This window comes from Tympanuchus pallidicinctus, unplaced genomic scaffold, assembly GCF_026119805.1.
Source record: "Tympanuchus pallidicinctus isolate F22 unplaced genomic scaffold, pur_lepc_1.0 scaffold15, whole genome shotgun sequence".
Lineage (NCBI taxonomy): Eukaryota > Metazoa > Chordata > Aves > Galliformes > Phasianidae > Tympanuchus > Tympanuchus pallidicinctus.
In genome coordinates, this window is record NW_026294669.1 from 25,614,265 (window position 1) to 25,627,613 (window position 13,349).

General features: G+C 37.4%; 1 protein-coding gene across 5 annotated transcripts in view; it reads left to right on the forward strand.

Moving 5' to 3' along the window:
- Positions 1–13,349, forward strand: part of ALS2 (alsin Rho guanine nucleotide exchange factor ALS2) — a 54,763-nt gene that overhangs the window by 19,933 nt on the left and 21,481 nt on the right. For all 5 annotated transcript variants that reach the window (XR_008204916.1, XM_052676297.1, XM_052676295.1 and 2 more), the window contains 10 exons: positions 942–1,028; positions 3,152–3,306; positions 3,855–4,774; positions 6,699–7,059; positions 7,740–7,908; positions 8,338–8,434; positions 8,826–8,903; positions 9,867–10,040; positions 11,019–11,190; positions 11,581–11,761. Coding sequence is in view for 4 of the 5 variants with exons in the window: in XM_052676297.1 (XP_052532257.1) it covers positions 1,009–1,028; positions 3,152–3,306; positions 3,855–4,774; positions 6,699–7,059; positions 7,740–7,908; positions 8,338–8,434; positions 8,826–8,903; positions 9,867–10,040; positions 11,019–11,190; positions 11,581–11,761 (2,327 nt within the window). In the remaining variant the exon portion in view is untranslated. The remainder of the gene's footprint in view (positions 1–941; positions 1,029–3,151; positions 3,307–3,854; positions 4,775–6,698; positions 7,060–7,739; positions 7,909–8,337; positions 8,435–8,825; positions 8,904–9,866; positions 10,041–11,018; positions 11,191–11,580; positions 11,762–13,349) is intronic.

Sequence of the window (13,349 nt, forward strand, 5' to 3'; positions counted from 1 at the left end):
GAACTGTCTTTAAAAGGCCACTGTGTTAGAATATTTTTCTGTTTTTGTTACAGCAGATATGAGACAGCAACCATGCTGAGACAAAATGGCCAAAAGAATTTGTCTGAAACTTATTTCAGTCAATGTGATCACGTGTTCCTTAATGTAACTTTGAGTACTTTATCTAGCCAGGTAGTGCATTGAGGAAAATACAGATCTCTCTCTACCCAACAGACTGTAAGAAACAGGTATTCTCTGTAGTATCACTTTTCTTACAAGACAAGTAACACGAAGGTATCTTTGGGAAGATGGAAAGGTGTGAGCGTAGATTTCCAAAGTTCAAAACGGAAAAGGATAAAAGCATTAAATAGAGCAGCTGCTTTTTCCTCGTTGGTTCATGTGGGCTTATCATATAGCTACTCTGCTACCAGATTCTGTGAAGAAATGTTTTGAATTCTTCCATTGGTTTTCTGCATTCCTGCACAAGCTTTAATAGAACTGTACTGTTACATACGGTAATGTGATTTGATATGTGAATTCCTAACTGTTATCTGTTTCTATAAATATATTTGCCTTATACATTTGGTTTCAGTTTAGGATTCTTAAACTGAAAACAAATCAATTACACTGCTTCAATGTTTTTTTGAGTGTGTACTGAGAATTAGAGAGGGTTTTTCTGCCTTTGAACTAGATTTTGATCGGTTTGCCCTTACAATGGGCCTACTGTGAGAAGAGTAGGTAGGACAAGTCTGACTGCTTAGCTTTGTCTGCTGGCTCTGTGTGACTGAACCAAACCATCCTTGTGTCGTGGAAGTAATTATTGATTTCTACGTGTGGGATCTAACACTTTGCTTCTTGTTTCTTGGGGTTCTGGGATTATTATTATCTTGGTTTCATGTTATTTGCAGTTAAATAGCTGTATATATATATATATTTTTTTTTTGTTTTGTTTTGTTTCACAGTTTGTGAAGAGACTGTTCCTTTTGAAAGAGACATGATTTGGTGGTGATGGAGTGCTGCCACTGACAGATGGCCTCACAGGAAAGAAGGTGAGAATGAGTGAGCAGCTAGGTAGAGCCACAGAGGCTCCCAGAAACGTGCCAGCCAATGATTGCTCTGTGAAACTACTGAGTAATGTCAGCATACTCTGTGTGTAACCTAAGGTGGAGGAGGGAGGAGGGAGGAGTAACATAGCTTCAAGTTTCAGTTATGTCTGGAACAGTCAACTTATTAAAACAGCAAATTCTTCTTTATTTATTGAACCTTGTGGACATAGGAACTTAAAAGTAACATTGTCTGGTGAATGGTAAAATCATCTCTGCTGCCTGAGATGGAAAATTAGTATCTTGTAATAAATTCTGGGATATAAGTACCCACACAGTGATCTGAAGGTTATCAAATGAATAATATCTGGAGTATAAGGCTGTAAACTAAATTGAATGCACAGTATGCTGACAAAAGCTCTGTTATCCAAGAACACAACACTGTAACATGTGCTTTGTCCAGCTCAGTTAAATCCATGTTCTTGTTTCTAGCCAGGTATCCTAAATGTGGTGTTGGATTTTTCACAGAATCACACAGTCACAGAATTGTGAGGGTTGGAAGGGAGCTCTGGGGATCATCAAATCCCTAACCTCCTTTTTCTGGCCTGTACGTTACTTGGTTCTTTTTAAATGTACTTGTATTCTAAACTCAGGTTCTCTGCATCTAAAATGTAGGATGGACTCTGCATTTTAATATTGTGTTTGTCATTTGGATTGCATTACTTATCTGAATCATAGAATAGTTCTTGTTTGTCATCATGAAGTTTTTTTTTCTTTACATGGAAGAAGAGATTGAGGATAGGTACTGGAGCTGAGAGAGGCATAATTCAGTCTTGTGTAAGTTCCTCTCAGCTTAAATGTTGCAAAGGCAGACTGTACAAAGGTGTTGTTTGGCTGATGCACCACAATGAGCAAAACTTAGTTTTAAAAAAAATATATATAAATCAATGGTCTTCATGAATAAAGCTTGTAGCTTTTTGAATGTGCTTCTTGGGTGTTAGAAGTTGTCCACAACGTGGCTTCTCAGACTGACTTTTTCTGTGTTTGCTTCAGTAATTGAATACATGTGTTATTTAATGTCTTTATTTTAAACAAACATTGCTATTCCATCAAAGCTCTTTCATTACCTTTTTGTATTTAACTTCAAGTTCATGCAAAGCTGAGAGAACTGTTTTATGTAGGCAGTAAATGACTTGACAGTAGCCAAAGAAAGAGCTAAGCCTACTTTCCTGCAGGGTGGAGAAGTATCTATTGTATATCAATTTGGAAATCTGAAGAAAGCTCTTAATTTGAAAGTCTCTACTGATGTTTGAAAAAACTTTTTTTAAGAATACCAAGTGACTTCACAATTTACTAAAAGTATGCTTGCTGTCAAAGCCCAAAAGAATTTTTTTGCTGAATGAGAAATGTTGCTGGCTGAGCATTCAAACCGGAGTGCAAGTGTTACAGAACCTTTGGATAGCTTCAGCTGTGTCTGTGAGCACAGATACTCCCATGATGTTTCAGGGTTGTTTCTTTTCCTTGGTCCAGTTGATATGAACGACTGGTTCATTTGAACCTGAGAAAGTTGCTAAGAATTGAAAGACCAGAATGTTTTTTTTCTTCTACATCCATATTTCCCCAAATTAAATAGTATAAAATATGAATAGAACTTAACAATCTAGAAGTATTCTTTCTGTTTTCTAAGATGGAAGAGTTCATGTAAATCTCGCTGCAGACAGGAACAGAGTTGCTCGGAAGAACTGATGCAGCTCTCTCCCCCAGCACATCCACAGTGGCAAAATTGTGCATGGATTTTATCTTCTTGCTGTGAGCAACAAGTACAAGATGTAATTAGTTGTATTATTTGCAAATAAATGTGTTTTCAAGGGTTGCTGGTAACAATTGCTTTGAGGGTAGTAAAGGAAAAATGAAAAACTAATAAACTCAAATAAAAGATTTTTGTTTTTAATTTAAAGAGCGTTTAATTTAAGATCACCAAATCGTGAGTTCTGTTGATGCCCTGAATTTAAAACTTAATATAGTAACCTCTAAGTTTTTCCTACATACATGAAAAGCAAGCTTTTGTGATATTGCAGTACCACAGAAGATTTCAAGCCAATTCTGTGCTTCCTTCAATCTTTTTGTAGCTCAGAAGAGGCAGAAGGAGCCAAAGAGAGAGGCCTGGTCTATACCTGGAGGGCTGGTTCCTGCTCTGTAACTCCAGAAAGGCTTCCAGGCCTCTGTGGAAAGACTGTACTGCAGGCAGCCCTTGGTACAAATCACGGCTTACTTCTAACAGAAGGTAATAACTATGTTAATATTTAAGATTTGCATCAGTAACAAACTTTAATTATCGCCAGCCTTTCTTTTAGAATGTTTCATTGATTGCATCTGCAAGTCTCCTGTGCAACTTTCAAACTGTTTTTTAATGTTGCCAGTATTTCCTTTTTAGTTATGAATACCGTAAAACTATGTTGGAGCAGAGTTTAGTGTTTTCTTTCCTATTCTTTTTGTGATGGCTCTGGATTTCCCATTTGAAAATGGTAACATAGTCTAAACTGTCCTAACTCCAAATGATATTTATACGGTGTATTTCATTCAGAAAAGACATTACAGTGAGAAGTTCTCTGGATTTCTAGCAGCCTTGTTTTCCCATCAAAATAGGCATAGAACTCAGCAGTAGTGGAGGGCAAACAGCAGTCTTCCTGTATCAGTAACCACAGTTTTGTTGAGATGGGATTAAGCTAGAAAATGGTATTTATCATAATTTTTTCTCAAACTGCTGTATTGATTTAACTTCAGTAGAATTGTGAATAAAATTTTTGTTCTTTTTTTTTTTTTTTTTAATAGGTGGTGAGGTCTACAGTTTTGGAAAACTGCCCTGGAGATCAGGACCAGAGGAGTTCTGTGCTAATAGTCCCATTTTAGAAAATACCTTGCTTGGGCAGCATGTTATTACAGTGGCAGCTGGCAGCTTCCATAATGGAGCTGTGACAGAAGGTGGTGTGGTGTACATGTGGGGGAACAATTCTTCTGGACAGTGTGCAGTTGCTAATCAACCATATGTGCCAGAACCACAGCCTATCAGTATTTCTGATTCTGAAACCAGTCCTCTGCTATCAGTAAGGATTTTGCAGCTAGCATGTGGAGAAGAACACACGCTGGCACTATCGCTAAGCAGAGAGATATGGGCTTGGGGGAGTGGCTGCCAGCTGGGCCTTATAACAACAACTTTCCCAGTGACAAAGCCACAGAAGGTAGAGCACCTGGCAGGACGTGTTGTGCTCCAGATTGCTTGTGGAGCCTACCACAGCCTGGCTCTGGTACAATGTCTCCCTGTGCAGGAGATGAAGCCTATTCCAGAGAGGTGCAATCATTGCAGCCAACTCCTCATTACCATGACAGACAAGGAAGATCATGTAATCATTTCTGATAGTCACTGTTGCCCACTGGGTGTAGCATTGGCTGATAAACAACCAGAAAACCATGCCTTCTGTTCTTCGTTGGAAAACCTGGAAGGAAAAAGTGTAACAGGCAGTGAGAGTGAAGACTGTAAGAAACCTCTTGTGGAAGAGCATGCATTTGTTGCTTTAGAATCTGATAGAGCAAGTTTACTTTCCAGCAACAATGGACAAGAAGACAGTGGAATTTCTAGCCCTGGAAATATTCTGTGTGCTGACAAAAAAGAAGTGAAAGAGTACTTAATCAGTTTATCTGATCACACGTTAAATGAGAGCCTAGAGAAAAGTATCTGCACAGGATCTGAGCAGGTTGGTAGCCAGTAGATTGCTCTGATGTGCTGCAACTCCTGTTATATATGTTGTGCTTGATGTTACTCATCACAAATGAGATACTCAGTTTAATGGAGCTGTGCTATTCCTATAGTTTCAAAGTGTTTCATCACTCAATTACTCTCAGTTTTGAAGTGTAAGAGTTTTTGTCCCCTATCCTTGTTGAGTTGTAACCCTTTGATGCGAGTAGCAGTGACAGTGCTATAGTCTTAACTCCTCATGCTCCACAGTATCAAAAGCAAGTAAGCTTGTTTGCCTTTCTCCTCTCTAGTCCTTCTGTGTTGTATGGGTTTCACACTTGTGTGGAAATTGTCAAATTTGCCTTCAAGGTAAAGCTTCCTTTATTTTGCATGGAATAGATTCTTCACAAATCTGTTTAATTTCTTGATGTTAAAACATTGAATAAAAGGCTTCTAGTATTAATCAATACACAGTGGCACAAATGGATAAACAGGGATAGGAATTCATAAATACTGCTCTGTTTTGGGCAATGCAGAAAATAGTTCAACAGTACTATTTTGATGCTACAGCAGAGCAGTTAAATAAAACTTCTTAAAAAGGAACAGGTTGTTGTTTGATGTAACTGTTTCCCAGCTCCCTGACAAAATATCACCATTTCTATTGTTTGGAAAAAAAAATGTTGTATATCAAAGGGGGATAAAGTATATATAACCCAAAAGCTCCTAGGCTAAAATCTAATGCAAAACTTGACCGTACAGTCTTGGCAGTACCGACCTGAGTACTAGGTGATGTGTGATAAAGGTAACTTCTGTAAGGTAAACTGCTACTCTAGTCCCATTTGTGAAAGTTAAAGCAGAAATAGGAAAATTTCTTCCATTGTTTCAGAAGTGAGTATATACAATTCTGAAATTCATTTTACAGTTATCTGGGATGTGTTGTTGTCACTGCTCGCTAAAACAAACGTAAGTAGTATTAAGAACAAAAGGCTGTCCTGTAATTTGGTATTTCAACATGTTCTGTTTTCCTATTGAGAGAGATCTATTTAATAAACATTACCTAGACACAACTGTCCTTGCTGGTACAAATGCAGTCTCACACTTGTGAGCTCCTCATAGTCTTGCAAGCACTCCTGCCATTAGGAAATAACTGAAATAGGTAATTTCATGCTCTGTCTTGTTTTCTTGCTTCAGGAATGGTTCTAAAATAGTTTTTCTCACACAGTTCCAGGAATTAGACAAATATGGGATTGATCCACTGAATCTTAACATAACTGAGCATCTTGATCTCTGCTCTTCAAGTTACTCATGGATACTCATGTAATATTTCATCTTAGTTTTGGAAAAACATAAATGACGACAAACCTGGTCTCCCAAATTATAATGTGCAAATGAGTGAGACGATCCCAGCCCTTTAGGCTACTTTTTCACAAAAAAATCAAAGATTCTTTCCTTTCTGATGGGATAAAAATAAGTTATAATGTTTTCCACCAAATGTTGGGTGACAAAATAGGACTTGCTGTCCTGTTTTCACTTTACTATCTTGTGTATCGGCTCTTATTTGATAGGTAAAATTCTTGCTGTTGCAGGCAATGATGCACTGATACTAATAACTGCCTTTTTTTTGTATTTAAAAAAAAAAAAAAACAACAACAAAAAACAAGATTACACCCACAGAAATAGCCTTCAGCCCCTTATGAATGAGCTACAATGTGGCAAGTCCAGAAGACACTGGGAGGTATTTTTGGTCATATCCATAGAGGTGGTGCTCAATTGTAACCTGTGATTCCAAGGATCAGTAGCAGTTTATGACAGACTATTAAGAAAAACCATTTCTTACAATGTCTTGTTCAGTATAGCTCTTAGTTTGGTTAGTGGATCAGCCCACTGTTACGTGCTGTCTTTGTAACACTTTGACTTCTGTTGTTGTTTTTATTTTATTTTAGCCTTCTCAAGGAGAACAAATTGGTGCTTGTATCCCTGGTCCTCCAGGTACAAGTGCATCTGCCTTAAACAGCCTGGTGGCCTCTTGTGCATCAGCAGTCGGTGTGAGAGTAGCTGCTACATATGAGGCTGGAGCATTGTCTCTGAAGAAAGTAATGAACTTCTATGGCACACCTTCAAATGAACCAAGCCCTCAGCCTGCCAGTGGTTCCACAGGGCCTGAAGCTCTGAAAGACAGTCGAGAAGAGCAGGTCAAACTGGAATCAATGCAGGGGAAGAAGAGTTCCAGTTTAGTAGATATTAGAGAGGAGGAATCAGAAGGAGGAAGTAGAAGACTTTCCCTGCCTGGTCTGTTATCACAAGGTAAAAAAAAAAAAAAAAAAAAAAAAAAAAAAGGACTGAAAATATGACACATTTATTGACCATAAAGTCACTCTTCACATGGGCGTACTGTGTTAGTCTAGCCATCTTCTTGCAACGTGATTGTCTATACACATTGTATAGCAGATGAAATATCTGTGGCCTCTGATCCCTCCTGTGCTGAGATGGTTTTGACCAATGGTTTTTTGGGTATTCCAGCTCTCGCCACCAAGATTCAAAGCTGGTGATGTTTCTCCACCATAGGCTCCCGTGATATTAATTACTCTGTATATGTGGTTATGTAGCTTGGTTCTGTATCAGTCTGGTGTCTGTACAGAAATTTCAGAAATTGGAATATTTCTGTTTGCTGCAAGTGTATATTTTCCTTAAAAGTATACTTATTGTACATATAGTTTGTTTTGGCACATCTGCAGTGTAACTGCGTTGTTCTCATATGCTGTTAACTTTGCTAGCTGGTAAAAATTACTTGGGATCCATCTGCCTTTAGTCCATCCGTAGCTGCTTCTTGTCAGTAACTTATCTTCTTGCACATCAGCCTTTGCTCTTAATCTTAATTAAAACTTCTTGCAAAAGCCTTGATTTTGCATAATGCTGAGTAACATGCCTGTGAAGTGATGAATTTAAAATGATGACCTATTTTTTTTCTCTTGGCATGTTTTCAGTTTCTCCTAGGCTCTTACGGAAGGTAGGACGGGCAAAAATGAGGACTGTAGCTCTCACTCCAACCTACAGTGGTGAGGCAGATGCTCTTTTACCATCTCTAAGAACAGAGGTATGGAGCTGGGGAAGGGGGAAGGATGGACAGCTAGGACATGGTGATGTTCTACCAAGGTAAGATTTCTTTGATAAACGTTTCTTTATTCAGTCAATCACTTGAAAATCATAAGTATCCAATTTAATTTCGATCACCTGCCTTGCGTTGTTCGTGTTCTTTGAGGTGTTCTGACTTAAATTCTTCCATGAAACATGTCACATGCTGTGTTGTTACTGATCTTCAGTTAGTCAGAATTTCTCCCTTGCAATTGCTAGGAGTTCTGGTGATATTTTGACCATGATGCCCACGCTAGGGTGGCACTTGTGTCTACTTTTGCACCTTGTGGCCTTTTTGATTAAGCTTATTACTGGATTATGGATTATTGTCAAAAGACTTAATATATGTTTGCTATGTTTGATTTTTCTGATGTTCTGTGGGAGTGGGGTAAAGGGAAGAAGGACCTTTTTTATTTTAAACTCTTCTTTATGGATTCTGGAAATTGACAGGCTTCAGCCACTATGTGTGAAAAGTTTAGATGGTAAAGAAGTGATTCACATCTCTGCTGGTGGTCATCATTCCTTAGCACTCACTGCCAAATCCCAGGTATGTGTTACTGTATCATTTATTGCTCATCTATCACGTTACTGTCACATTGAATGTTTTCTAGGTTTCTGTTTCTTGTAAGCTCTAGTTTCTGTTAGTGGGAGGGGACTTGGAAGCAGTGTGCCTCATGAAATTCTGATTGTATTAAAGTTCTCTATGGGCCATCGGTATTATGTTTGAAGATTGTAGTGACCTGTTGCATTTCTGTTTCTATTCTCAAATTGTCTTCTCACGTTCAGAAAGACGCAAAAAATTAGTGAAGAGCTTCTTAGTACATTTCTTTGTATGCCTTTAGCTTGTATTTGCACACTCAATGCATTGTGCTACTACAATTCAGATTTCATCTGTGTATATTGGTTGTTAAATACTGATATTGAGCTGTTTCTTACAGGTGTATTCATGGGGTAGTAACATCTTTGGTCAGCTTGGTCATACGAGCTCCCCAACAACAGTCCCTCGACTTGCAAAGGTATTTTGTTTTCTGCATTTTTCCTCTTTGAGGTTAGGCCTATTCCTACAAAAGTGAATACAAAGCAGTTTCTGAAAACTGACCTTATTTATGGATCTGCATGCTATATAGTAGCAGAGTCTTTGCTTTCTTTGGTTTATACAGTGACTTATTTTTAAATGAGCTTGTGAAAAAGGTGTTCAAGAAATCATATTATATATACTTATATACTCATATATATACTTGCACTGTTTTTGACTGCTTCAAAGTTCTAATACTGAGAGATAAGACTGTTTTGTCTCCTTAGCAAACCTGCCTAACAGTTCTTCTGATACAGATGTGGAAGTACTGAAACTTTCCTATTTGTATAGAAAAGCTAAACAAATGCTTCTAGCTTTTTCGGGTTTTGCTAGATCATGACCATATTTTTTTCTTGTGTATTTATAGAGCTGTTAGTTAAATCTTACTCCTTTTAATAGGGTTTTCAGTTTGTTTTGAGTTTTTCATTATTTTGAGTGAATAGGTTAATAATGATTTTTTAAGTCAGACCAGATCCTTGCCTGTTTGCCCCTACGACAGGCAAGCGCCAGAAAAATTCTGCAGCTAGTTTTCTGCTTAGGCCGTATCAAGTTAAGGTCCAGCATGTTAGCTTTCCCCCGTATCTGTGGGTTTCACAGCTAAATGGACAGGGAAAACTGGTGCTGTAATTTTCATTAAACCTGCCTGATGCCACTTAAATTATAAACCAATTTTATTTTTAAAGGTTAAAAGAAATATCCACTAGAAAGAAGAGTGAGAAGAGATGATTTTCAGTGAAGGACAGAAAATACACTTGTTATAAAACGCTGATGTTAAAAAATTACCATTCCTGTAATACATTAGCTTGTTATCAGGTGTATTACTTCCATTCTTGTCTAGAAGCTGTGTGTACTCTCCTTCCAGTTGGAGATGACTTCTAATTCTTCCTCTTCTCATGAATTTCAGGTGTGTGGTAATGGTGTTTGGAGTACAGCAGCAGGATCAGATTATTCTCTCTTCTTAGCAGATGAGGAAGACTTCCAACCTGGATTATATTATTGTGGTCAAGAGACAACAACAGATAGTTTGAGTGAAAGTAATTGTAGTAAGAGTCCAGTTTTGTTACTACCCTGTAGTAAGGTGAGTGATATTTCCCCTAAGTTAGTACAAGTCATACTGATTGAAATTGAATCTTACTGTTAACTACCAAGAGGTTGGCTTGAGGTGAGGGAATGTGTACTCTGATTCTGTGTCTTTGTATCATTCAGGCTAATTTGAGTTTAAGATAGCAAAAAGGAGATGCTCTGGGAAGAAGGCTGCTCTTTTGTTTCAGTTAATCTGAGCCTCAATCCTACTTCCCTAGATCTAGTAGAAAAACATTAGGAGAGAGGTTTTGAGGTGGGATGGATTTATACATATGAACAAACCCAGTGTATGTACATGCGTGTTTCCAAGGAATCCTCTTTTTAACAAAAAAAAAAACCAGGGAAGTGGAGTTCAAACACTGAGTTATGATGTAGTGTTGCATATGAACTGAAACTGGTGAGGAACCTCAGTGCATTTAGGTTAGTGGCACACATACTGACTTGAGGGAATTTTTTTCCAAAAACTGTAAGTTGCAAGTAGTATTAGTGCAGATATCAGTATTAGTCCAGTTTGTTAATGCTGTAATATTCCTCTTAGCAATAAATTGACGTCTTTCAGATTGAGAATGCACTGTAGTTCAGAGCACAATTACATTAAGCTCTTGTTATCCTCAGCTCCTAATTATCAGGAAAAAAGAGCTGATGTGGTATTATATTGATATCAACATTGTTTACATAGGCGTGTTCTAAAAGTGACTAAACTGAAGGTAACTGTTTCTTAAACAGGCAATGATTGTTGTCTTTAAAAGCTTTTTTTAGCAGTAGTATAACGAACAACATTGACTATAAATGTTTCCCCTACACTATTAATTTTGTATTAAGCCATTGAATAGACTGCTTGACTTAAAGTTTTAACTATCTGCGGTAACCCTTGGCACTAACGATGATAGCCTTTATTCTGTATCATCCTAATTTTTATTTTTATTTTCAAATGTAAGCTGTTTTTCCTTTTTGTTGTTGTTTTGTCTTTCAGATAGGATATATAAGCAATGTGATAGCTGGTGGAGACAACTGTTTGGTCTTGGTAGACAAAAACATTATGGGGTATATTGCCAGTTTGCATGAGTTGGCTTCTACTGAGAGAAGGTTTTATTTCAGACTGAGTGAGATCAAATCTCAGGTTCTTAGACCTCTTCTAGGTTTAGGTAAAAAATTTTTAATATTTTCTTTAATTTTCTTTTTATTTAGTCTGTGTTCTATAGTAAAGTCCATTATGTGAGACTTAGGTCATTACGTATTTTTAAGTTAAGCCAAGATTGTTTTTGTCTCCCTTGTTTCATTCAACTACTGAAACACAGCTGCAGTTTGATACCTGTGCAATGTTACTGGTATTTGTGCTTTCTTAACTGTTTAATCTGAAATAATTGTTTGAACCATTATGTAATGTAAAGTCATTGAATTCCTGAATGTGGATGATGTTGCTGGGAAGTGAAATGAGCTGATATAACATCCATACAGTGTACTGGGGTAATCCTCTTACTAATGGGTGATCTACTTTTATAACGTAAGCTAAACTTCTTTCTGATTTATTACAGATAATTTGGGCAGTGCAAATACGATCCAGTTGTTGCAAGAAATGGCAAGCAGGTTCAGCAAGCTATGCTATCTCATTGGTCAACATGGGGCTTCCTTAAGTAGCTTCCTTCATGGAGTTAAAGAAGCCAGGAGTTTGGCCATCCTGAAGCATTCCAGTCTCTTTTTGGATAGTTACACTGAGTAAGTGTCTGTCTCATCTTGAGTGTCTGCAGGCTTAATCCACTGACCACAGCAAGCCCTGTATCAGGAGAAAATAGATCATAAAGGAAGTTATATAAGAAACTATAATTCAAGTTACATTCTTGCAATTTAAAATGTATGCAGTTTTTCACAGGCTAGTTCATTTTGTAGTAAGCTTTGTATTTCAAACTTTGCTAGTGTGCACGCTGGACAATTTTGGTGTTGGGAAAGCATTAGGAATGTAAAATTCTGTACAAACACTGAATTGACTGCTGCATGTATAACAGTAAAGCATGACATATTTGTTAGTTAAAGATATCCTAATATAAGGCAATAGAGTTTCTGTTACTTGGCCACTAAGTAAAAATGCCTTTGGAATTTACTGTGGTTACTGTGGTCTTTTGAAAAGTCATTAACTAAAAGTTGTTTCCCAGAAGAACAGTTCTTTTGTCTGGTATCTGCTCATAGCAGACCTTATGCCTAGAAGACACAGTTGTGTTAGCGCTCAAACTGTGGTCGGAATTATCTTTATTATTATTATCTTAATTATTCTGGGAGAGGATGTCTATGCAATTGTTTGCTGTCTTTCCTCTCAGTAAGCTTTGCAGTTGTTGGATAACTTCATCCAAATTCATTTCAGAAATCTCAAATCAGTATCTACAGGCTTTGTGAAAAATACTGGCTTAAGAGGAAAGGGTCTAAAAGTATCTTATCTGAATGTATCTGTCTTACTAGATATCTGAAAATCCCTAAAGGAACAGAACTTTGTGATTGAAAACTTAAAAGCTTCACTTGTTTTGCAGTAGCATTCTGAATGTGCACTTGCACATTTTATTAAACACAAGTTGTCTTTCCTGCTGGGTCAGTGACAAAATTAAGCCATGTCACCCTGAAACAAACTTTTCATCTCTGTTTATCAGATGAGTGATCAACAATTTTCTCCGTTTCATCCATACTGACTGCAGTTTTTATTTTAACTTGGATGCCTGGAAATGGTTCTCATTATTACTAGAATTTCTTCTTTTTATCCTGTCACTAACTGCTGTGCATAAAGTCTGTTCTTGATTATTTGCATGGCTTCTGCTCTTCCTCTTTATTTTCTTAGTTCTTCAAATATTAATCTGTGTATGGTGTCAAACCTATGCATTCTTCTCTGTGTAGTGTCTTTACCATCTTCCAAGGATCCATCAAGCCACATGAAAGACTATCAGTTAATTGGATTAAACCGAGACCTGCTTTTGTTGTGAATGGTATCTCTGTTACAAGGGAAGGGAAGAACCTCTGGAGGCTCTCTGGTCCAGCCCTCTGTTCAAGCAGGGCCATCCAGAGCAGGTTACCCAAATTGTATCCAAATGGTCAATTTTTAATTTTTTTTTTTTTACTAGGGAAGAAATGAAGGGTAAAATGATGAGTACAGGAAAAAGAGAGATTTCTATCTTTAATACTATTAGGAGCTAGTGTTATTAAACTGTTGAAACAGATGACCTATTCTGTACATGTTCAAACTTGGGGAAACAAATACTTCAAGTTTCTGTTGTAAAATAGTTCCTCTGGCAGCAACAGTGTGTAACAGTAATGTATATTCTGT